Source organism: Bufo bufo, chromosome 5, assembly GCF_905171765.1.
Source record: "Bufo bufo chromosome 5, aBufBuf1.1, whole genome shotgun sequence".
Classification (NCBI taxonomy): domain Eukaryota; kingdom Metazoa; phylum Chordata; class Amphibia; order Anura; family Bufonidae; genus Bufo; species Bufo bufo.
In genome coordinates, this window is record NC_053393.1 from 24556368 (window position 1) to 24583624 (window position 27257).

General features: G+C 41.5%; 1 protein-coding gene across 2 annotated transcripts in view; it reads left to right on the top strand.

Moving 5' to 3' along the window:
- The window catches only part of GPR20 (G protein-coupled receptor 20), a 73806-nt gene extending 47241 nt beyond the window's left edge, over positions 1 to 26565 (top strand). For both annotated transcript variants that reach the window (XM_040432189.1, XM_040432190.1), the window contains exons 3-4: positions 23215 to 23352; positions 25231 to 26565. In XM_040432189.1, coding sequence (XP_040288123.1) covers positions 25251 to 26312 — 1062 coding nt within the window. In that variant the 5' untranslated portion in view covers positions 23215 to 23352; positions 25231 to 25250 and the 3' untranslated portion in view covers positions 26313 to 26565. The remainder of the gene's footprint in view (positions 1 to 23214; positions 23353 to 25230) is intronic.
- The last annotated feature ends 692 nt before the right edge of the window (positions 26566 to 27257 follow it).

Sequence of the window (27257 nt, forward strand, 5' to 3'; positions counted from 1 at the left end):
TATTAGGCTACATGCACACAAACGTTAGGGCTCCGTGCCTGTGCTGCCAACCGCAAATTGCGGTCCGCAAAGCACGGGCACAGACCATGGGGCAGCCGCATGAGGATCGCGGACCCATTCACTTGAATGGGGTCCGCGAGTCGCATCCTAAAGTCCGCACCGCCAAAAAGTAGTGCATGCGCTGTTTTTTTGCTGTGCGGAGGCACGGCAAGAAACATCACGGAAGCACTGCAGAGTGCTTCCGTGGGGTTCCGATCCGTGCCTCTGTTCCGCTTTTCCATAATTGTGGACCCATTCAAGTGAATGGGTCCGCGATCCGTGATGCGGAATGCACACGGCTGGTGCCCGTGTATTGCGGACCTGCTGTATATGGGCCGCAATACGGCCAAGGGTGGCACACGGTCGTGTACATGTAGCCTAAACTACTGCTCCTTTGCATAAGAATATTACTATAATACTGCCTCCTATATAAAAGAATATAACAACTATATTACTGCCTCCTATGCACAAGAATATAACTACTATAATACTGCTCCTATGTACAAGAATATAACTACTATAATACTGCTCCTATGCACAAGAATATAACTACTATAATACTTCTCCTATGTACAAGAATATAACTACTATAATACTGCCTCCTATGTACAAGAATATAACTACTATAATACTGCTCCTATGTACAAGAATATAACTACTATAATACTGCCTCCTATGTACAAGAATATACCTACTATAATACTGCTCCTATGTACAAGAATATAACTACTATAATACTGCCTTCTATGTACAAGAATATAACTACTATAATACTGTTCCTATGTACAAGAATATAACTATTATAATACTGCCTCCTATGTACAAGAATATAACTACTATAATACTGCTCCTATATACAAGAATATAACTACTATAATACTGCTCCTATGTACAAGAATACAACTACTATAATACTGCTCCTATGTACAAGAATATAACTACTATAATACTGCTCCTATGTACAAGAATATAACTACTATAATACTGCTCCTATGTACAAGAATATAACTACTATAATACTGCCTCCTATGTACAAGAATATAACTACTATAATACTGCTCCTATGTACAAGAATATAACTACTATAATACTTCTCCTATGTACAAGAATATAACTACTATAATACTGTCCCTTATAGACAAAAATACGGTACAGGAAAGCTGTTCTCCCCCCCCCCCTGGTGTCACCTGTGTGAAGGTCAGTATATAGGAGATTTCTAATATTTATGTTATTTGTGGTTGTAACTTTAACTGAATTAGCAACTATGTACAGTATCAACTGTGGGATTTTAATTAATAAACTATTCCAACAGTCACAAAAACATCCACCCCACTGTACAGGATATTGTATGATACAAGGTTTCCCATGGTCATATCTATAACCGGAACATTCCTGATTAGTTCCAGCTATTTCATTTAGATACTATGTGCCCCCAACCCACCCACTTGCTAACCAGAGGAAACATGATATTAATATTAAATGCTGCTGGTATACTCTTTGCCTGTTGTGACCGCTGACATAATCACAGTGTGAGTGCTTTTCTGGTATCATCCTTCTGTGATGTCATAATCATGTGTCGTACCATTGTGTGATGACACTTTTTCTTTCTATGATGTCTCTGTTGGTGCAATAATTAATGTCATTATTGAAGCAATCAATGTGAAACCCCTGCTGGCATAATCGGTGTATAATCCAATATAATCACGTGCATCATAATCATTTTGTGATGTCACCATGTAGACAGGTCTTGTGTGATGTTACTGCTGGTACAATCATAATGTTGTGCCTCTTCACTTTGTGTTTACTTACTGTGTGATGTCACTATTACAGTCATCATTGCTACTACTGGTATAATTAGAGCTGGAAGGATTATTCAGTTATATCACTGCATATATAATAGTTATGTCATCAGAGAGAGTAAAAAAAAAAGTAAAAAGGGAGTATAGGACACTGCACTGGATAGTAAAATAATTTACTAAAAATAAATAAAAACAAATATAGTTTATAAGCATGCTACGCGTTTCAGTGCCAGACCACCGCCTTCATCTGCATGCCTGAAGAAGGCGGCTGTCCACTGCTGAAATGCGTAGCATGCTTGTAACTATGTTTGTTTTCATCTGAATTTGTAATGCTACATTTCCCCATTAGATGCCGCTATAGGGGAAATGCCAATTTGGCTGATGTTCCCTCAACAAAATCAGCCATTTTCTAGGGGTGCGAGGAATGAGACCAAGGCTATCCGCTTCAGGGGGCATATTATGAATAGGGTCTGATCAGACAACCCTTTAACCTCTTCCGGACACAGGGCGTACCGGTACGCCCTGATGTCCTGGTACTTAAGGACACAGGGCGTAACGGTACGTCCTGTGTATTTCTGATCACCGCCGCGCGCCGGGCGGCGATCGGAACAAGGTGCCTGCTCAAATCATTGAGTAGGCACCTTGGCTAAATGCGCAGAGGGTCCCGTGACCCCCCCCGTGTCGGTGATAGCCGCAAACCGCAGGTCAATTCAGACATGCGGTTTGCGGCTTTTACCTGGTGCGGTGGGCAGTGGCTGTAGGGGGGACCCGATGGCATGGAAGGCAGCGCGATGCCTTCCTTAGGCATCGGCGCTGCCTTCCGGTGACGAGCCTCTGAGATCCAACCCCCTGGATCTCACAGGCCGGAAGCTGTATGAGTAATACACACAGTATTACTCATACAGCCAATGCATTCCAATACAGAAGTATTGGAATGCAATGTAAAGGATTAGACCCCCAAAAGTTGAAGTCCCAAAGTGGGACAAAAAATAAAGTGAAAAAAAAAGTTGAAAAAATAAAGTTTTTCCCCCCAAAAAATGTAAAGTAAAAAAAACAAAAACTTTATTTTCCCCAAATAAAGTTTTTAAAAAATTGCTAACAAATAGGGGTGGGGGGGAGTTGACATATTAGGTATCACCACGTCCGTATCGACTGGCTCTATAAACATATCACATGACCTAACCCCTCAGATAAACACCGTAAAAAATAAAAAATAAAAACTGTGCTAAATAAACCATTTTTTTGTCACCTTACAGCACAAAAAGTGTAATAGCAAGCGATCAAAAAGTCATATGCACCCCAAAATAGTGCAAATCAAACCGTCATCTCATCCCGCAAAAAATTAGACCCTACCTAAGATAATAGCCCAAAAACTGAAAAAACTATGGCTCTCAGAATATGGAGACACTAAAACATGATTTTGTTTTCTTTTCAAAAATGATATTATTGTGTAAAACTTACATAAATAAAAAAAAGTATACATATTAGGTATCGCCGCATCCCTATCGACCGGCTCTATAAAAATATCACATGACCTAACCCCTCAGGTGAACACCGTAAAAAATAAAAAATATAAAATAAAAACTGTGCTAAATAAACAATTTTTGGCACCTTACATCACAAAAAGTGTAATAGCAAGCGATCAAAAAGTCATGTGCACCCCAACATAGTGGCCATCAAACTGTCATCTCATCCCGCAAAAAATTAGACCCTACCTAAGATAATCGCCCAAAAACTGAAAAAAAATATGTCTCTCAGAACATGGAGACACTAAAACATGATTATTTTTTTTGTTTCAAAAATAATATTGTGTAAAACTTACATAAATAAAAAAAAAGTATACATATTAGGTATCGCCACGTCCGTATCGACCGTCTCTGTAAAAATATCACATTATCTAACCCCTCAGATGATAAACATCGTAAAAAATAAAAAATAAAAACTGTGCTAAATAAAACCATTTTTTGTCGCCTTGCATCACAAAAAGTGTATATTATACGCACCTCAAAATAGTGCCAATCAAACCATCATCTCATCCCGCAAAAAATAAACCCTACCCAAGATAATCGCCCAAAATGAAATCATTGTGTAAAACTTACATAAATAAATAAAAAGTATACATATAAGGTATCGCCACGTCCGTGACAACCTGGTCTATAAAAATATTACATGATCTAACCTGTCAGATGAATGTTGTAAATAACAAAAAATAAAAACGGTGCCAAAATAGCTATTTCTTGTTACCTTGCCTCACAAAAAGTGTAATATAGAGCAACCAAAAATCATATGTACCCTAAAATAGTACCAACAAAACTGCCACCCTATCCCGTAGTTTCTAAAATGGGGTCACATTTTTGGAGTTTCTACTCTAGGGGTGCATCAGGGCACTTTAAATGGGACATGGTATCAAAAAAACAGTCCAACAAAATCTGCCTTCCAAAAACAGTATGGCATTCCTTTCCTTCTGCGCCCTGCCGTGTGTCCGTACAGCGGTTCACGACAACATATGGGGTGTTTCTGTAAACTACAGAATCAGAGCCATAAATATTGAGTTTTGTTTGGCTGTTAACCCTTGCTTTGTAACTGGAAAAAAATTATTAAAATGGAAAATCTGCCCAAAAAGTTAAATTTTGAAATTGTATCTCTATTTTCCATTAATTCTTGTGGGGCACCTAAAGGGTTAACAAAGTTTGTAAAATCAGTTTTGAATACTCTGAGGGGTGCAGTTTCTAGAATGGGGTAATTTTTGGGTGGTTTCTATTATTTAAGCCTCACAAAGTGACTTCAGATCTGAACTGGTCCTTGAAAAGTGGGTTTTTGAAAATTTCTGAAAAATTTCAAGATTTGCTTCTAAACTTCTAAGCCTTGTAACATCCCCAAAAAATAAAATGTCATTCCCAAAATAATCCAAATATGAAGTAGACATATGGGAAATGTAAAGTAATAACTATTTTTGTAGGTATTACTATGTATTATAGAAGTAGAAAAAATGAAAATTTTTCCAAATTTTGGGCAAATTTGGTATTTTTTTTATAAATAAAAGTGAATTTTTTTGACTCCATTTTACCAGTGTCATGAAGTACATTATGTGACGAAAAAACAATCTCAGAATGGCCTGGATAAGTCAAAGTGACACTGGTCAGATTTGCAAAAAATGGCCTGGTACTGAAGGTGAAAATGAGCCCTGTCCTTAAGGCGTTAATGTGTGATTTCACTATTGATATAACCATGCAGTGGTGTCACAAATGACTAGTATAATTATTGTGTGATGTCACTGCAGGTTAAATTATCGTCTGATGTCACTGCAGGTATAATTATTGTGTGATGTCACTGCAGGTATAATTATTGTGTGATGTCACTGCAGGTATAATTATTGTGTGAGGTCACTGCAGGTATAATTATTGTGTGATGTCACTGCAGGTATAATTATTGTGTGATGTCACTGCAGGTATAATTATTGTGTGATGTCACTGCAGGTATAATTATTGTGTGAGGTCTCTGCAGGTATAATTATTGTGTGAGGTCTCTGCAGGTATAATTATTGTGTGATGTCACTGCAGGCTAAATCATTGTGTGATGTCACTGCAGGTATAATTATTGTGTGAGGTCACTGCAGGTATAATTATTGTGTGAGGTCACTGCAGGTATAATTATTGTGTGAGGTCTCTGCAGGTATAATTATTGTGTGATGTCACTGCAGGCTAAATCATTGTGTGATGTCACTGCAGGTATAATTATTGTGTGAGGTCACTGCAGGTATAATTATTGTGTGATGTCACTGCAGGCTAAATCATTGTGTGATGTCACTGCAGGTATAATTATTGTGTGAGGTCACTGCAGGTATAATTATTGTGTGAGGTCACTGCAGGTATAATTATTGTGTGATGTCACTGCAGGTATAATTATTGTGTGAGGTCACTGCAGGTATAATTATTGTGTGAGGTCACTGCAGGTATAATTATTGTGTGAGGTCACTGCAGGTTAAATCATTGTGTTATTTCACTGCAGGTATAATCATAGTGGAATCTCAGTACTTTTATAATCATTGAGTGATGTTGGTATTCTTATTTGAAAAAAGCAAACTGTTTGGGGTACTAAGTGGTTAGAAAATTTTAGATTTCCATATTAGAAGGCTTCTTGACAGTAAAAGCAGTAAAATTCTGGTTTACAGTAGAAGATAGTTGTAGAAAAAGGTTACATTTGTGGATGAAGGAGACTGTCCACCTGCCTTGGTTAGATTATGAAGGGATTTCTTAAGGAAAGATGTCTACCAGTTCCCAGCACTGAAGAGAGGGATACAAGCTTTATATAGATTTTTTTGTTCCTTTTTTAGGGGGGTGGGATCTTCTCCAGCGGATGGAATGGAAGCAGATCAGAGAGACCTTATTCCCCTACCAGTGGTTTTCCGTAAAATACTGGAACAGTCACAGTAGGCTGGCATTTCGTATCTCTTATATATAGAAAAATGAGTTTCTGTCTGTCTGTTCTTTATGCACGACCAAACGACTGGACCGATCTTCATAAAATTTGGCACACAGGTACATCAGGTGTCCGGGAAGGTTTTAAACCGAGTCTCAGCTCTCTAGGACGTACTGTTCCTGAGATTAGAGATGGCCTTGCGGTTCGCCCGGCGGTCATTTCGCGGCGAACTTTGCATGTTTGCGATTCGCCGAACATGCGAACATATGGAGAAATTCGCGCCCGCCATATTATTTTACATTGTGAAGAACTTTGACCCATGACACATCCATCAGGTGGTACAGGACAGCCAATTGAGACGTTTCAGCACATGGACATACCCCCGTCCCGGCAGATGTTCGTCCATCACTACCTTAGATATTCCCAAAAAATTACCCACATTAGCCAATATAAGCCTGCAAGTCTTTCTCTTCAAATCCCAACTGCCATAAACACAGTATTACTCCATGTTTCCATAACAACCCAGCCATTTTTCTTTACTGCTTAAAGGGGCGGGCAATGTGGAGGTCACTGTTTTTTAAGGGGCGGGCACAGTGGAGGTCACTGTTATTAAAGGGGCGGGCGCAGTGGAGGTCACTGTTATTAAAGGGGCAGGCACAGTGGAGGTCACTGTTATTAAAGGGGCGGGCGCTATGAAGGTCCCTGTTAACCTCTTCAGGACACAGGGCGTACCAATACACCCGGATGTCCTGGTACTTAAGGACACAGGGCGTACGGGTACATCCTGTGTATTTCCGATCACTGCCGCCCGGCGGGCGGTGATCAGAACCCGGTCACCTTGGCTAAATGCGCGGGGGGGTCCCACAAACCGCAAGTCAATTCAGACCTGCGATTTGTGGCTTTACCTGCGGTTTGCGGCTTTACCTGCGGTTTGCGGCGGCAATTGGCGGTGCCATCGGGTCCCCATGCAGTTGTAGGGGGGACCCGATGGCATGGAAGGCAGCGCAATGCCGAAGGAAGGCAGCGCAATGCCGAAGGAAGGCAGCGCGATGCCTTCCGGTGAGGAGCCTGTGAGATCCAGCCCCCTGGATCTCACAGGCCGGAAGCTGTATGAGTAATACACACAGTATTACTCATACAGCCAATGCATTCCAATACAGAAGTATTGGAATGCATTGTGAAGGATTAGACCCCCAAAAGTTCAAGTCCCAAAGTAGGACAAAAAAAAAAGTGGAAAAAAAAGTGAAAAAAAAAAGTTTTCCCCCAAAAAAAATTAAAGTAATAAACAAAAACGTAATTTTCCCCAAATAAAGTAAAAAAAATTGGTAAAAAATAGGGGGAAAGAAAAAAGTATACATATTAGGTATCGCCGCGTCCATATCGACCGGCTCTATAAACATGTCACATTACCTAACCCCTCAGATGAACACCGTAAAAAATAAAAACTGCTAAATAAACAATTTTTTGTCACTTTAAATCACTAAAAGTACAACAGCAAGCGATCAAAAAGGCGTTTGCCCACCAAAATAGTACCAATCTAACTGTCACCTCATCCCGCAAAAAATTAGCCCCTACCTGAGACAATCGCCCAAAAAATATAAATAAATATGGCTCAGAATATGGAGACACTAAAACATAATTTTTTTTGCTTTAAAAAAGCTGTTATTGTGTAAAACTTACATAAATAAAAAAAAAGTATACATATTAGGTATTTCCGCGTCTGTATCGACCGGCTCTATAAAAATATTACATGACCTAACCCCTCAGATGAAAACCGTAAAAAAAAAAAAAAAAATATGCTAAATAAACAATTTTTTGTCACCTTACATCACAAAAAGTGTAATAGCAAGCGATCAAAAAATCACACGCACCCCAAAATAGTGCCAATCATCTCATCCTGCAAAGATCATGCCCTACCCAAGGTAATCGCCCAACAACAGAAAAAATTATGGCTCTCAGACTATGGAAACACTAAAACATGATTTTTTTGGCTTCAAAAATGAAATCATTGTGTAAAACTTACATAAATAAAAAAAAGTATACATATTAGGTATTGTAGCGTCCGTAATAACTTGCTCTATAAAAATATCACATGACCTAACCCCTCAGGTGAATATCGTAAAAAAATTGAAATAAAAACTGTGTAAAAAAAGTCATTTTTTGTCACCTTACTTCACAAAAGGTGTAATAGCAAGCGATCAAAAAGTCACACGCACCCCAAAATAGTGCCAATAAAACCGTCATCTCATCCTGCAAAAATCATACCCTACCCAAGGTAATCGCCCAAAAACAGAAAGAATTATGGCTCTCAGACTATAGAAACACTAAAACATGATTTTTTTTGCTTCAAAAATGAAATCATTGTGTAAAACTTACATAAATAAAAAAAAGTGTACATATTAGGTATCGCCGCATCCGTGACAACCTGGTCTATGAAAATATCACATGATCTAACCTGTCAGATGAATGTTGTAAATAACAAAAAATAAAAACGGTGCCAAAACAGCTATTTCTTGTTACCTTGCCTCACAAAAAGTGTAATATAGAGCAACCAAAAATCATATGTACCCTGTACCAACAATACTGCCACCCTATCCCGTATTTTCTAAAATGGGGTCACTTTTTTGAAGTTTCTACTCTAGGGGTGCATCAAGGGGGCTTCAAATGGGACATGGTGTCAAAAAAAACAGTCCAGCAAAATCTGCCTTCCAAAAACCGTATGGCATTCCTTTCCTTCTGCGCCCTGCCGTGTGCCCGTACAGGAGTTTACGACCACATATGGGGTGTTTCTGTAAACTACAGAAGCAGGGCCATAAATATTGAGTTTTGTTTGGCTGTTAACCCTTGCTTTGCTACTGGGAAAAATGGATTATAATTGAAAATTTGCCCAAAAATTTAAATTCTGAAATTTCATCTCCATTTGCCAAAAACTCTTGTGGAACATCTAAAGGGTTAACGACATTTGTAAAATCTGTTTTGAATACCTTGAGGGGTGTAGTTTCTTAGATTGTGTCACTTTTATGGAGTTTCTACTCTAGGGGTGCATCAGGGGGGCTTCAAATGGGGCATGGTGTCAAAAAACCAGTCCAGCAAAACCTGCCTTCCAAAAACCGTATGGCATTCCTTTCCTTCTGCGCCCTGCCGTGTGCCCGTACAGCAGTTTACGACCACATATGGGGTGTTTCTGTAAACAACAGAATCAGGGCCATAAATATTGATTTTTATTTGGCTGTTAACCCTTGCTTTGTTACTGGGAAAAATGGATTAAAATGGAAAATTTGCCCAAAAATTTAAATTCTGAAATTTCATCTCCATTTGCCAAAAACTCTTGTGGAACACCTAAAAGGTTAGCAACGTTTGTAAAATCTGTTTTGAATACCTTGAGGTGTGTAGTTTCTTAGATGTGGTCACTTTTATGGAGTTTCTACTCTAGGGGTGCATCAGGGGGGCTTCAAATGGGACATGGTGTCAAAAAAAACAGTCCAGCAAAATCTGCCTTCCAAAAAGCGTATGGCATTCCTTTCCTTATGCGCCCTGCCGTGTGCCCGTACAGGAGTTTACGACCACATATGGGGTGTTTCTGTAAACAGAATCAGGGCCATAAATATTGAGTTTTGTTTGGCTGTTAACCCTTGCTTTGTTACTGGGAAAAATAGATTAAAATTTAAAATTTGCCCAAAAATTTAGATTCTGAAATTTCATCTCCATTTGCCAAAAACTCTTGTGGAACACCTAAAGGGTTAACGACGTTTGTAAAATCTGTTTTGAATACCTTGAGGGGTGTAGTTTCTTAGATTGTGTCACTTTTATGGAGTTTCTACTCTAGGGGTGCATCAGGGGGGCTTCAAATGGGACATGGTGTCAAAAAAACCAGTCCAGCAAAACCTGCCTTCCAAAAACCGTATGGCATTCCTTTCCTTCTGCGCCCCCTGCCGTGTGCCCGTACAGCAGTTTACGACCACATATGGGGTGTTTCTGTAAACTACAGAATCAGGGCCATAAATATTGAGTTTTGTTTGGCTGTTAACCCTTGCTTTGTTACTGGGAAAAATGGATTAAATTGGAAAATTTGCCCAAAAATTTAAATTCAGAAATTTAATCTCCGTTTGCCAAAAACTCTTGTGGAACACCTAAAGGGTTAACAACGTTTGTAAAATCTGTTTTGAATACCTTGAGGGGTGTAGTTTCTTAGATGTGGTCACTTTTATGGAGTTTCTACTCTAGGGGTGCATCAGGGGGGCTTCAAATGGGGCATGGTGTCAAAAAAAACAGTCCAGCAAAATCTGCCTTCCAAAAACCGTATGGCATTCCTTTCCTTCTGCGCCCTGCCGTGTGCCTGTACAGCAGTTTACGACCACATATGGGGTGTTTCTGTAAACTACAGAATCAGGGCCATAAATATTGAGTTTTGTTTGGCTGTTAACCCTTGCTTTGTTACTGGGAAAAATGGATTAAAATTGAAAATTTGCCCAAAAATTTAAATTCAGAAATTTCATCTCCATTTGCCAATAACTCTTGTGGAACACCTAAAGGGTAAACGACGTTTGTAAAATCAGTTTTGAATACCTTAAGGGGTGTAGTTTCTTAGATGGGGTCACTTTTATGGAGTTTCTACTTTTGGGGTGCATCAGGGGGGCTTCAAATGGGACATGGTGTCAAAAAAAATAGTCCAGCAAAACCTGCCTTCCAAAAACCGTATGGCATTCCTTTCCTTCTGCGCCCTGCCGTGTGCCCGTACAGCGGTTTACGACCACATATGGGGTGTTTCTGTAGACTACAGAATCAGGGCCATAAATATTGAGTTTAGTTTGGCTGTTAACCCTTGCTTTGTAACTGGAAAAAAATTATTAAAATGGAAAATCTGCCAAAAAAGTGAAATTTTGAAATTGTATCTCTATTTTCCATTAATTCCATTAACAAAGTTTGTAAAATCCGTTTTGAATACCTTGTAGTTTATAGAATGGGTCATTTTTGGGTGGTTTCTATTATGTAAGCCTCGCAAAGTGACTTCAGACCTGAACTGGTCCTTAAAAATTGGGTTTTTCAAAAAAAACTTTAAAAAAAAATTTCAAGATTTGCTTCTAAATTTCCAAGCCTTGTAACATCCCCAAAAAATAAAATATCATTCCCAAAATGATCCAAACATGAAGTAGACATATGGGGAATGTAAAGTAATAACTATTTTTGGAGGTATTACTATGTATTATAGAAGTAGAGAAATTGAAACTTGGAAATTTGCAATTTTTTACAGATTTTTGGTAAATTTGGTATTTTTTTATAAATAAAAATGAATTTTTTTTACTTCATTTTACCAGTGTCATGAAGTACAATATGTGACGAAAAAATAATCTCAGAATGGCCTGGATAAGTCAAAGCGTTTTAAAGTTATCAGCACTTAAAGTGACACTGGTCAGATTTGCAAAAAATGGCCTGGTTCTTAAGGTAAAATAAGGCTATGTCCTGAAGGGGTTAAAGGGGCGGGCACTGTGAAAGTCACTGTTAAAGGGGTGGTCACTGTGAAAGTCACTGTTAAAGGGGCGGTTTGTGTGAAAGTCACTTTTAAAGGGGCGGGCGCTATGAAGGTCCCTGTTAAAGCGAGGAGCACTGTGAAGGTCACTGTTAAAGGGGCGGTCATTGTGAAAGTCACTGTTAAAGGGCGGTCACTGTGAAAGTCACTATTAAAGGGGCAGTCACTGTGAAAGTCACTGTTAAAGGGGCAGTCACTGTGAAAATCACTGTTAAAAGGGCGGTCACTGTGAAAGTCACTGTTAAAGGGGCGGTCACTGTGAAAGTCACTGTTAAAGGGGCGGCCACTGTGAAAGTCACTGTTAAAGGGGTGGTCACTGTGAAAGTCACTGTTAAAGGGGCGGTCACTGTGAAAGTCACTGTTAAAGGGGCGGCCACTGTTAAAGGGGCGGTTACTGTGAAAGTCGCTGTTAAATGGGCAGTCACTGTGAAAGTCACAGTTAAATGGGCGGTCACTGTGAAAGTCACAGTTAAAGGGGCGGTCACTGTGAAAGTCACTGTTAAAGGGGCGGTTTACTGTGAAAGTTATTATTAAAGGGGTGGTCACTGTTAAAGGGGCAGTCACTGTGGAAGTCACTATTAAAAGGGCAGGCACTGTGTAGGTCACTGTTAAAGGTGAGGCCACTATGAAGGTCATCGTTAAAGGGGAGGTAAATGCTAAAGGGGCGGTCACTGTTAAAGGGGCGGGCACTGTGGAGGTCACTGTTAAAGGGGCTGGCACTGTAAAGGTCAATTTTAAAGGGGCGGCCACTGTGTAGGTCAATGTTAAAGGGGCATGCACTGTGGTGGTCATTGTTAAAGGGGCGGGTACTGTAGAGGTCACTGTTATGGGGGAAACTGTCAATATCTTTTCACGACACACGGAAAAATAAAATGAAATAGATAAAATATACCCATGCGAAGCCGGGTCCTTCTGCTAGTATTTTATAAATCACTTGTCAGCTTTGCTGTATGGACAGGGATATGATAAGCAGAGTCACTTCATTATCATTATACTGCAGATGATAGCAGTACTGCTCGAAGACTAGAGAAGGAAGGATGGCAACATTACAGACACACAGATAATACTCAGCAGCCAGCTCCTCCTCTGGAGGCAGTCAAACTCTATGACAGAGGTGGGCAACCTCAGGCACGCCAGCTGTTGCGAAACTACAACTCCCAGCATGCATACTTGCTGTGCTCTTCTCACAACTCCCATAGAAATGAATAGGGCATGCTGGGAATTGTAGTTTTACAACAGCTGGAGTGACGAAAGTTGCTGACCCCTGCACTATGACATTTCTCTGGCAATCGACTCCCACTTGTTGCAGCTGCACTATCTATACAGAAAACATAGGAATAAAGTGTGTGTCTACAACATGACCGCGCTAGTGATGTTTGTTTTTTTTTTAAATAAAAAAACTGACCTATGTGAAAACCTATGTGGAACCCACCTGCCTAATATTATGTAGGTTTCCCCTTGTGACACCAAAAAAGCTCTAACCCAACTCCACAAGATCTCTAGGGTGTCCTGCAAGTTTCTCAGTTTGGCCTCCACGGATCGGATTGAGACGTGGGAATTTGGAGAGAAGTTGTCACCTTTGTCTCTTTGTCAGGTTCCTCATTCCTGGATAGTTTTTGCAGTCTGGCCAGGGCATTATCGTGCTGCAAGAGACCTCTTCCAATAGGGAGCACAGCTTCCATGACAGGGGTTCTTGTCTGTACAGTGGATAGGTAGGTAGTACGAGTCACATCCAAATGATGCCAGGATCCAAGGTTTCCCAACAGAACATTTCCCACAGCATCACACTTCATCTTGTCTTCTTCCCATAGTGCACCTGATGCACATACATTTGGCCGTCAACATGATGCCAATTAAAGATGAGCGAATCAAAGTTGACGAAGTAGAATTCGATCCGAATTTCAGGAAAAATTCAATTCGAACCAAATCCAAATTTCCTCACGCTTTGTGGTAACGAATCGCATTTTTTCCTAAAATCGCTGCTGCACGTGTGAGGACATGGAGCAAGGAACTCTAGGAAGGCGGCATCACCCATAATGCCATGCATGCAGCCAATCAGCAGCCATCCATGTGATGTCACAGCCTTAAAAATAGCCATCTTGGATTCTGCCATTTTCCAGTGTACTTAGTACAGGGAGAGACGTCAGCAGGCACTAGGGACAGTGCTAGGAAAGACTTCATTGTGCTAAAAACAAACGATTTACAAGTTCAGGGAAAGATTATTCAAGCTGTAGGGAAAGGATAGGGAGGAATCATTCCACAGCATTTATTTTGAACAGGGTTCAGTAGGGGAGGTTACAGCCTGGGTAATAGGAACAATCCTATTACACCTTGCTGCACTGACTGCGGATCCAAATTGCCATTATACAGCTCTGTAATTCCAGCAAACAATTCTTGTTATTGGGGTGCAAGTGCTGTGTGATACAGCCATTAACAGGGGTTATTACTAGGAAATATTTCTACGTCTTATTTGCCCTTGTGCGGTGCAGTTATATGTTCTAAAGCCCTTTTTGTCATGTATTAGTGAAGAAAAAGAAAAAGGGCTCATTAGGGTACTTTAACATTAGCGGCAGGGGAGTCCGGCAGGCTGTTCCAGCGGGTGAACAGCCTGTCGAATCCGTCCTGCCACTAGTTCACGTGTGCCCCCAGACTGCCGCTCCGTCCCCATTGACTATAATGGGGGTCGGGGCGGAGTTCCAGCGGCAGCACGGCAGTGCATGGCGAGAGGCAATCGGACTAAAAGTACGACATACAGTACTTTTAGTCCGGCTGCCTCTCGCCGTGCGCTGCCGTGCTGCCGCCGGTACTCCGCCCTTGCCCGCATTATAGTCAATGGGGACGGAGCGGCAGTCTGGGGGCACACATGAACTAGCGGCAGGACGGATCCGACAGGCTGTTCACCCGTGGTAACAGCCTGCCGGACTCCCCTGCTGCTATTGTGAAACTAGCCTTAGCCGTTGTGTGTTGAAGTGAGAAAATTACAGCCCTTTTTGGTGTGTATTAGTGACAAAAAAAAATAAAAATTGCCATTCAGCGGTGAAGTTCTATTGTACTACAGCCACTTACAGGGTGTATTGATAGGATAGATACGTACGTCCTATTAGCCGTTCTGTGGTGAATTGTGATTGTTATATTTATTTTTTTGGGGTGTATTAATAGGAAAAACAATATTGATTGTAGGCTTTCTTCTGTATGAACCGAATTACGTAGAATAGCCATTCATTGGTGAAATGTTTTTGTGAAACAGCCTTTTTTCGGAAAAAATTGATGGGTGATTGTAGACTTTATTCTGTATGAACCGAATTACATAGATTTAGCCATTCAGTGGGGAATTTTTTTTGTAAAACAGCCTTTATGGGGAAAATTGATGGGTGATTGTAGACCTTCTTCTGTATGAACCGAATTACGTCAATTAGCCATTCAGTGGGGAAATTTCTTTGTGAAACAGCCTTTATGGGGAAAATTGGTCGGTAGCTGTAACTATGGTCAAGGACAATATATGTCCTTTATGGTCCACTGGGTAAATGAGGTTCCTGCCCAGCCACACCAGCAACTTGGCCAGGTAACGCCGCTTTCGCCTCCACGTTCTCACGCCGTTGGTCCTGCGACAATGTCCGCCTCTACCTCCTCATCCTCCACCGTGTTCTCAGCCTCCACTGCAGGGACAATTCACAGTGCTCCTCCAGCATACCACTTAGTCACACATAGGAGATACAGCTCTGTGTTCTTCATCAAGAAAATTGAATACTGTCTTTCTCCGCAACAACTCAAAATCGGAACCATGGTGACCTACAACGGGAAGAACATGGTGTCGGCGCTGCGTCAAGGAAAGGCTGGGCCATGCGCTCTGCATGGCACACGTGTTCAATCTGGTTGTCAAGCGGTCCATGAAGTCTTCCACCCATCTGCAAGACATCCTAAAAATGGTCAGGAAACGTTGCATGCACTTCAGCCACTCGTACACCGCAAAGCAAACCCATCTTGAGCTGCAGCGGCAGAACGGCATCCCCAATGTTAAAGGAAATATTAATTATTACTATTTTGAGTTAATATCAATAATTAATATTCATAAATAGGCGTGAGTCGTCTATTGATGACTCCGACTATTTATACCTTAAAAGAAACTACCTCTGTTGCACTTACACTTTTTCCCTGAACTGCGTGCGTTATATTATTACGGCGGCGACTACTACAATAAATTACTATACGCAGTACTTTGAATAATAAAGGAATTTATTAAAACAATAACACGTTTACAGTCTTATTATTGCTATAACTATATAAATTCAAAATAAATGGACATATAAATATATATACTTATAGTCGCACACAGTAATATATTAACAACACTACAATACACCTAAACTACGCTGCACACAGTACAATATAATACACAATTCCACCCCAAACTCTACCTAAAAATACACTTACACTCACACACACGTTATATCAGCAGCAGCCCACCCAACCTGGCTATGTAATGTCCCTATGAGGCATAAAGGGGTATTATGGCCAATGAAGGGGTAGATACACCAGGGGTTAAATTGCCGGAAAAGGGTACAGTGGGCAAGGAACCTCAGGGTTACAGGGAATGCAGGGGGTATAGGCTGGGGTCTGTAAACCAAGGGTACAGGGCAGCAGGGTCAATATGGTTGGGCAGGTATATGGATCTATAGAGCAGTGGGTATAGCAGGGGTTAATGCAGAATATGGTTGGGGCAAGGGTTAATGGTGGTATAGGGAGGTATTGCAGGGCAGCAGTGAAGGGGTTGGGGTAAAGGGTTACTCGACCAGTCCAGGAATGCAGGGGCTGCATGGCTCAACCCTTCTTCCTTCATGGAGCTGCTCGGTCCATCTCTTTCTCTTCCATGTGTGTCTCTGTTTATGGTCATGAAAGCCCCCCCCCCCCCCCCCCCAGTCCCAAATGCTGGACTATTTATCTATCATAAGTAGGGGGGAAGATCTTTGGCCATGGGGCAGAGGTGTAGAGGTGTGGATAACCCATCATGCTATAAAAACAGGTTTAGCATGTCTTGATTGGGGTCTGACTAGATCTTTGGTTAGGAAGCCCCCTGCTGACAAAAGGTGGCAGATAGTCTGCAATCTCCTGTCCTGAGGTGACCAGGAAACGGGCCCATCCTCGTTAGCATCTCTATGCTAAATACCCCAGGGAGCTTGGCTGTTTCCCAGGTACTAGGCAGACAGCTTGACTCTCTATGCAGCCTTAAATCAATTATCCCCAACATGGCTGCTGGCCTTGTATCAGCGGTTATAAACCTAACAATGCAAGGCAGGGCCTGCAGGCCAAACATATACTTGTATCAACTAGTGGGATGAAGATACATATCCCACTTGGCCATTCAGGGCCAATATACACTCACCTAAAGAATTATTAGGAACACCATACTAATACGGTGTTGGACCCCCTTTTGCCTTCAGAACTGCCTTAATTCTACGTGGCATTGATTCAACAAGGTGCTGATAGCATTCTTTAGAAATGTTGGCCCATATTGATAGGATAGCATCTTGCAGTTGATGGAGATTTGAGGGATGCACATCCAGGGAACGAAGCTCTCGTTCCACCACATCCCAAAGATGCTCTATTGGGTTGAGATCTGGTGACTGTGGGGGCCATTTTAGTACAGTGAACTCATTGTCATGTTCAAGAAACCAATTTGAAATGATTCGAGCTTTGTGACATGAAGCATTATCCTGCTGGAAGTAGCCATCAGAGGATAGATACATGTTCTCATTCTGTTTACGCCAAATTTGGACTCTACCATTTGAATTTCTCAAAAGAAATCGAGACATTCTATGAGACTCATCAGACCAGGCAACATTTTTCCAGTCTTCAACAGTCCAATTTTGGTGAGCTCGTGCAAATTGTAGCCTCTTTTTCCTATTTGTAGTGGAGATGAGTGGTACCCGGTGGGGTCTTCTGCTGTTGTAGCCCATCCGCCTCAAGGTTGTGCGTGTTGTGGCTTCACAAATGCTTTGCCGCATACCTCGGTTGTAACGAGTGGTTATTTCAGTCAACGTTGCTCTTCTATCAACTTGAATCAGTCGGCCCATTCTCCTCTGACCTCTAGCATCCACAAGGCATTTTTGCCCACAGGACTGCCGCATACTGGATGTTTTTCCCTTTTCACACCATTCTTTGTAAACCCTAGAAATGGTTGTGCGTGAAAATCCCAGTAACTGAGCAGATTGTGAAATACTCAGACCGGCCCGTCTGGCACCAACAACCATGCCACGCTCAAAATTGCTTAAATCACCTTTATTTCCCATTCTGACATTCAGTTTGGAGTTCAGGAGATTGTCTTGACCAGGAGCACCCCCCTAAATGCATTGAAGCAACTGCCATGTGATTGGTTGACTAGATAATTGCATTAATGAGAAATAGAACAGGTGTTCCTAATAATTCTTTAGGTGAGTGTATATACATACATATGTATAGATATATTCATATCAAACATATATATATATACGCCTACCTGGCACTTCCCTCTACACCCAACATAGGCTGATATGCGACGTTTCCACCCTTTGGAATTCCACCCTCCATATGTTGTACAGACTATACGAACAGAGAAAGGCCATAAACGATTTCTTGATGATCCAAGCGGACAGGAGTACTCCCTTGTGTAACTTCGATGTCAGCCAGTGGCAACTCATGCGTGACACCTGCCGTTTGCTCAGGCCCTTTGAGGAGGCCCCGTTATTTGTCAGTCGCCAGGAGTACGGGATGAACAACGTCATTCCACTGCTTCATGTCCTGGAACAGATGCTGGTAAATCTGGCTGGTCAGGGGACTGGAGACGTGGCGCCTAGAAAAATGGTGGCAGAGTTTGATACATTTGTCTGTCAAGATCTCTGTTTACAGTCAGTGAACGGGAACATAATTTATCACAAGGATATGCAAACACCTACCGATGGGGTGTTAACCCCCAGAAGTACGTCATCGGCACGAAGGAGCAGTCATTTTCACAGCTCGAGGTATCCTACCGAAAGCTTGACCTCTGCACGTCGACGGTCTGCATTGCGAAGCTTGTCTAAAAGAAAAATTGCGCAGTGCACCCCCTTGGAGGAAACTCTTGATCCGACATAGGCTGCTTTGTTCCTTCAAAACAGTGGCCTCTGTACAGCGTGACACCGATGTATAATTTCTCATACACCAGACTGAAAGAGTATTCCATGTAACTGTCTGCCCACATAGCTGCCGAGAAGCAGAAGGGCCTTGCCATTGCGGTGGGTTCAGAGCTGAACCTAATAGCCAAATTTTCTTGTATACCCGGACTCTAAGGAAAGGACAGAGATCCACTGGCTGTGCTCATACAGATTTCATCCAAGCCTCCACTCACCAAGGCAAGCACAGAGGACTGGATTGTGTGGACAGGTTGGTTCTGCAGGACTTACACAAAGGACGATGTATTTGAGGTGTTACCAGAGACATTTACTTGCCTCCCGCTCTTCCTGTATAACGGCTCCGAGGCGCTCACGGCTATCGTAGGAACGTGGTTCCAAAGAAACTTTGACTGTTGTTTCAGTAAGCTGGTGATCAGTTCTCAGGACCTTATGTGGCTAGCAGCGATGTGGACCTGGTATGACGTGTCTGGATCAGTGTCAGCCACAGAGCTTGTTTTCTCTGTGCCGGTCGAACCTCCATGGACATTTCTTATGCCATCCACGCAGAGGACTTCATGACTTTATATTCACAAATCAAAGGACGAGGGCACGTTGGAGGAAGTGGACAATTTATTCCACTGTCTTTACTCGCATTTCTTCAGACACTTTAGAATCCACTTATCAGCAACCCATCTCGTCAAGGTGACGGCATCTGTGGCATCAACGCATTGAGAAGGAAAAGAAGTTCCTCAGTAAGGACTACCTAATCCGAGTGCTGGGATTCATCACGAAGCTGGCCATCAATAACATCCAGTATTGAACACATGGACGACTCTCATCTCGGACCTTGAACTATAATGTTCGGGACCCCCCCGGACGTCTTACATGTCTTACACATGATCCCTGCAGTGCTTACTACATGTTATACCGCTTCTTACCGTTCTTTTACAGCGGCTGTGAGACCTGCACATACTAAGGCTTATTTATAAAGGTTTTCGGGTGTTGCCTGTACCGACCAGTTACCTTCCAGCTGGGATTGTGTAGCCTGCACTGTAGAAATGAGCTGGAGTCGGCGTGTTTGCTGTACTGTCCTCCAGTTATCAGCCATAACCCCATACATTTCATGATCAATATGCATTACCTTCGTGGTCACCCCGACACTGGTCGTCAATCCATTCTTGTTGATGAAGCACTTTTTTTTTTTCAGTTTGTCTTTTAAATCTTGTGGTTTTGCCCCTTCTGTGCCTGCTGTGCCCTGTTTGTGAAATAAACGTGTTTTTTTTATCCCCCGTTCAAAAAACAAAAAAATTGGCTTGTGATTTGGTAGCCAAAAGCAGGAGTGGGTGCAAAACACAGAAGACATCCAAATATTCCATTCACGTGTCATCTCTGTTTTGGATCCACTCCTGTTTTTTTGGGCATTAGCAATACTGATGGATTACTGACCAAATGCTGACCGAGTGAAGGCGGGTGCTCCACAGACAGGATCCGTTTTTTGGGGGTTATTGTTCTGACGGATCAGGGGAAGGACAAAATAATCAGTGACGTCAACACAAACTTACTGCTGACACCCTCTGCACTATATCGGGAGGGCTCTACTTGTATAAGCGTTTACTAGAACAGGTTCTGTAGACATCTATGTGGAATCAGCTAACGACGATGTAAAAGGAGTGCGCTTCTTCTTGGTGCTAACATCAACCTGTAAGGCTGAGTTCACACTTGAGTTATTTGGTCAGTTTTGCCCCCCCCCCCCCCCCCAAATAAGTGAAGTGTGCAGTGATTCTAAGAGCGACGCCTGTCACCTGCATGTTATACTTACTCACAGTATCATTTCACTACCACAGCAGACTCCCTATGTGTGTTACTGCAAGGCACAGTGTTCTACACCACTATACAGGCTCTCTGCAGCTAGAAAATAGCCTTTTTTTTACGCGCTTTGCCACAAATAAATTTTAATCGAAATAATTTTTTTTTAAAAATTCAGCGAACTGGCCGAATCGAATTTTTATAAAATTCTCTTATCTCTAATGCCAATGTTACATGCCAGGCTCGAGAAGATATGTGATGTTACTGGGGCTCAAGGGATTGCACCTTCATTATTAATTAATTGATATACAGCATAACTTATGATCTCACATCATCAATTCCCTGTTTCTTTTCTTCAAGATCTCTGTAAATGGTCAGAATCCTCCCCAGACCCCCAAAGTTCTTTCTATTATGAAATAGTAAATACAAGACAGGGAGGAGAAGGGGGATGCAGCTGCAGTATCACTAACTCGGTGCGTCTGTGGAACTGCAAGCTGTAACCGCAGAGGGGGAGAAATGGCATTAAGACATCTGATTGGCTCACAGCAGACCCCTCCCACGAAGAGCCTTCCCACACAGACATCATTGAGAAAAGAGTCCTAAATATAATAAATCCTAAAGTAAACCTAGGGTACTGCTAATAACAGGCTTCATCGTGATATTATGTGCCATGGTTCTCACAGGTTTCTGTACACTATATATGAGGCTAATATTCTGAATATGTGCGATAATGTATTGTGATCCACTACAGCCATACAATGTGATAACTATGCTGCAAAATCTCTCCCTAAATCCTGGACATACAGGGGAACGCCTCACTAATAGACCTCAAACATAAGGCCATATTTACAGATCTGTGTAGGATGGATCCATAATACAGCACTCATAAAAAGATATGAACCTATACCATACCTCTGATTTCGTAGGGAGTTTTTTTTCTCATAGATTTATGCTGTAGTGTAATATGGGCAATATATGAAGATGGAAAAGTCAAGTGCACAAAAAGACTTCTGAGAACTGAGCTCTGTGTTCACTTACTGTAAATTTATTATTACATTACTCTGAGTCTTACTCTCTCATGCCTACAGCGGTGGCTTATCCCTTTATGCAGCCATATTTGGTGAACGGAGCAAAAGTTCTAACAGGATATGATCGGATATATGGAGAGCTCTCAAGGCGGTGACTCACGAGAATTTAACTGTTTTATGGAAAAGGGGAAGAGATTGGAGAATGACTGAGCGAGCAATTCAACATAATGAAAAATATCACCAAAGGTTATAAAAAGATAGAGACAAATATGCTACAATAATACTGCCCCTATGTACAAGTATATAACTACTATAATACTGCCTCCTATGTACAAGTATATAACTACTATAATACTGCCTCCTATGTACAAGAATATAACTACTATAATACTGCCTCCTATGTACAAGAATATAACTACTATAATACTGCTCCTATGTACAAGAATATAACTACTATAATACTGCCTCCTAAGTACAAGAATATAACTACTATAATACTGCTCCTATGTACAAGAATTTAACTACTATAATACTGCTCCTATGTACAAGAATATAACTACTATAATACTGCTCCTATGTACAAGAATATAACTACTATAATACTGCTCCTATGTACAAGAATATAACTACTATAATACTGCCTCCTATGTACAAGAATATAACTACTATAATACTGCTCCTATGTACAAGAATATAACTACTATAATACTGCTCCTATGTACAAGAATATAACTACTATAATACTGCCTCCTATGTACAAGAATATAACTACTATAATACTGCTCCTATGTACAGGAATATAACTACTATAATACTGCTCCTATGTACAAGAATATAACTACTATAATACTGCTCCTATGTACAAGAATATAACTACTATAATACTGCCTCCTATGTGCAAGAAAATAACTACTATAATACTGCCTCCTATGTATGAGACTATTACTGCTATAATACTGCTCCTATGTACAAGAATATAACTACTATAATACTGCTCCTATGTACAAGAATATAACTACTATAATACTGCCTCCTATGTACAAGAATATAACTACTATAATACTGCTCCTATGTACAAGAATATAACTACTATAATACTGCCTCCTATGTACAAGAATATAACTACTATAATACTGCTCCTATGTACAAGAATATAACTACTATAATACTGCCTCCTATGTACAAGAATATAACTACTATAATACTGCTCCTATGTACAAGAATATAACTACTATAATACTGCTCCTATGTACAAGAATATAACTATTGTAATACTGCTCCTATGTACAAGAATATAACTACTATAATACTGCTCCTATGTACAAGAATATAAATATTATTATACTGCTCCTATGTACAAGAATAGAACTGCTATAATTCTGCTCCTATGTACTAGAATATAACTACTATAATACTGCCTCCTATATACACTTGCCATAATAAGGTTAACTGTTGACCTTCTTTGGTTTCAGGTATATCCAGCCCTTGATGAGGACCCTATTATTATCTTCATGAAGGTTCCACGGTGCTGCTCTCTGCTGCCCGATTTCATCTACAGCAACTTACCATATGTGTGATAACGAACCTCCACTGACTGCATAACTCATAAGGTACGTGCCATGTCAATAGAGTAGATATGGACAAGGGCAGCGAGGCCCTGGACTGCAGCCCCCCACTGTCCCTAGCTACTTGCAGTACAAGCCCTAGATGGCTAGACTGCAACTGGTCGACGGTCCCAACACTACAGACATGTGCAGTGACAGACAGACACAATACCAATGTCGTCACCAATGGGTCAGAATCAGATGGGCTATTCAGTACCAGAACAGAAGACAGAGAGTGGTCAGAAGACAAGCTGAGGTTCGAAGCACAGGATATGAATAAGCAGAACGGTAGCAAGGAACCTAGCTGGTGAGCCAAACAAAACTATCACTGTCACTAGTGTATGGCCAGGAGGGGATTTATACAGAGTGCCGTGTCCCTGGATCAGAACCTGATAGGTCCATGACTTGGCGCTCCATTAGTCATAAACGTAAGCACACAGTAACAGAGAAGCTGAGAAATCAGCCCACTGCTAGTCTCCTCCAGTAGACGTCCGCTGTGAGGAGAAACATAGCATTGCATCCTGTTACTAAGGATGCGGTTACGTTACCAGGGGGCATGGCTCAGAAGCGCGTCTCTCTCTACGCGGCTATGCCTAGGCTGAGGATCGCGCCGCTGGAGCCCAGACAGGAAAGTGTATTACATTACGTTTCTTAACTGGGGGCCACAGAGATGTCAAGTTGTTTTCACCTGATTGCTCTTTTCACTGAAACATGTACATTCCTTAAACAAAGGACGGGACATAGATAACACCCTGAACTCATGTGGGATGCCATGTGGCTGAAACTACCTTGCTAATAGACTACCCATGTAATAATCCATGTAAGCGGAGAAGACATATATGTTTGAGAGGTATTCTGGCAACAAAAGTTATCCCCTATCCTGAGTATAGAGTGGTGGAGATCCAATGGCTGGGACTCCCACCAATCATGAGAAAGTTGGTCCTGTGTCCCCTGTTTGAATTGAGCAATGGTCAAGCATGCACACTGCCCTATATTAATCTCTATGAAACAGAGACACTGGACACCCATTCTCATGATCAATGGAGGACCCAGCAATTGGACCACTACCGATTTAACAACTATCCACTGGATAGAGGATAACTTCTTGTTACCGGAATACCCCTTTAAGAAGTAAAGTGCAGCGGGAGAAAAGACTTTGTGTGTACAGGTTAGGAGACCAATGAACTAGAGATAGTCCCCTTAGGATCCAAAATGAGTGACTATGGTTGCAGCTTCCTCTCCCATATTAGTATGGCAAGTGCAGCTCTGGAGCACAAACTGCTGCTTTAACAGATGGAATATGGCACAGAATAAGACACCAGGAGCATTCATGGACAGCCATGAATGTAAGTCATTACTCCCAACCAACCCAGGTCAGAACATTCGAGAACCTTCCACCACCATAGCATGGCTTGATCGACTGACCATTTCTCCCTCATGAGTTTGCTTGTGAATTGGGGGAGGGGCTGTTGAGGTTCTGTCCATCCATAGAAAAGGGATAGGACCTACTCTGTGAAACGTAAGAACTTTTCAATCTAGACTCCAATGCCAGGTAGGTATATTGAATAATATACGCCAAGATTAGTTCTACCTGCAAAAATTGTCTCGGCAATGCGACCTATAGGTGACTCTTCTGTGAGTCTGACCCCTTAAAGAACCAGTACCAACTTGTACAGTACCAGAGATGTTAAGGGGTCAGGAGCCTTTGACATACATGGTAGCTCACTCCTCAACCTTCTAATTTCTCTGGAACAGGAAATTCAGATACCAAAATACTTCTGGGGTGGGGATGAGCCCAACACTTCAAGTTAAAGGTTATTTAGTGTGAATGTAGGGGATGCTGAAGTAACCCAGCCTAACTCTTGTTCCATCTTCTTTTTTTAGGTTGGTTTGGGGGACTGACCATGGAGTGCCTACTCAGCAAAATATCCAACAACACAACGGGTGAGCAGGGACTGAACACATCTCTTGCCAACACACTCAAAATCCAAGTGAACCAACTGGCAGACTTAGATGAGACATTACACAGCAAATTTTATGGGCTCTGGGTGGCCCTGCTGATCATTAACACCCTCATTTTCCTCATTGGGATAATATTAAACAGCTTGGCCATTTATGTGTTTTGCTTCCGAACCAAAGCCAAGACCACGTCAGTCATCTACACCATCAACCTGATAGTGACGGACCTCCTGGTGGGGCTCTCTCTGCCGACCCGCATTGTCATGTACTACAGCGCCGAGGCTTGTCCAACCTGTTCATTTGTCCACAGCTTTACCTACTTTGTAAACATGTACTGTAGTATACTCTTCTTGACTTGTATATGTGTTGACCGCTATATGGCCATCGTGCAGGTTGAGGCATCACGAAAGTGGAGGAATCCCAACTATGCCAAATGCTTCTGTATTTTTATATGGATATTTGCTGTGGTGGTGACCTTCACCATCTTGACCACGACCATTAGTCACCCGTCGTGTTGCTATTTTCAGCTCTTTACTCTGACTATCTTCGAATACTTTGTGCCTCTTATCATCATCACTTTCTACACCCTAAGGATCATGTGGGCCCTGTCCAGGTCAACCCTCATGAACCAAAGTCGGGAGAGGCGCATGAAGGCCGTACAGCTTCTCATCACCGTGCTCATCATTTTCACGGTGTGCTTCACGCCCATACACGTCAGCCAAGTGGTCTTCTGTGCCAGTCTAAACATGCCTCGGGATGTCATACTTATCGTCTACCATGTCACAGTGACGCTGAGTAGCCTTAATAGTTGTATGGACCCTATAGTCTACTGTTTTGTCACCAACAACTTCCAGTCCACTATGAAGAGCATCTTTAGGAAGCATCGACCAGAACGGAAAAGCATGGACATTGTGAGTCTACACAAAAACTCAAAGGGTTCAGGGACAATCACAGCGATTTCCAACGCAATAGTAAGCTTGCCATTACAGAATAGCAATCTTATATAGTGTGGTCAATGTGGTCACGTGACTCTGGACAATGAATCGAGCATTCTACAATAGACACTGTATCACTAGATACATAGGACTGGTGATAAAGACCAGAAACAAAGACAAGATGCATTCCAAAGACGACCTATTGCTCATGGAGATGTAAAGCGGGAATTCAGTCGTACTGTAGTTTTTTTTATAACTTTTCATGATTTTTTTTTCTTTTCTAATGAAAAACAATTTATCCACAGGCCAATCTGATGTGTGTAAACCAACCTGCAATAAATTATTTTTCTTCTTTCAGATGGAAGATTATGTTTTTTTCAAACAATCGGCCTAGATCAGTGCAGACAACCCCACCAATAAAGATGAAATCCAGTGGGCACAATGTTATCTGTCAGATCACTCGCAGTAGATGAGTTTCCATCCCACAAACACATCATGAGAATATTCAACTCAGTATAAATTAGATAACCCAACTAGTTAAGATGTTACTCAGTGACCAGAGCTCTACTAGTCAAGATGATTACTACTCAGTTTTGAACAACTCTCTGTAGATAGCCCTGTGAAGATAATGCTCAATGTTGAGTGCCGTACTAGTTAAATAGTGTAGATAGCCCTATAGTCAAGTGGATTCTAAATGTAGAGAGTTCTACTAGTCAAGGTGATACTCAATATAGATAGCCCTACCAGTCAAGATGAAACTCAGTTTAGAGAGCTCTAACAGTCAAGATTATACTCAATGTACAACCCTACTAGTCAAGGTAGCAATGTAAATGGATCTACTAGCTAATGTGATGTAATGTGATGATCTTAATGTACAGAGCCCTACTAGTCAAGATGGAACTCAATGTAGATAGCTCTATTAGACAAGTACAAAGCTAAAGTTGATAATATACTAGTCATTGTCAAAATGAATGTAGATGACCCTTCTAGTCAAGATGAAACTCAATGTAGATAGCT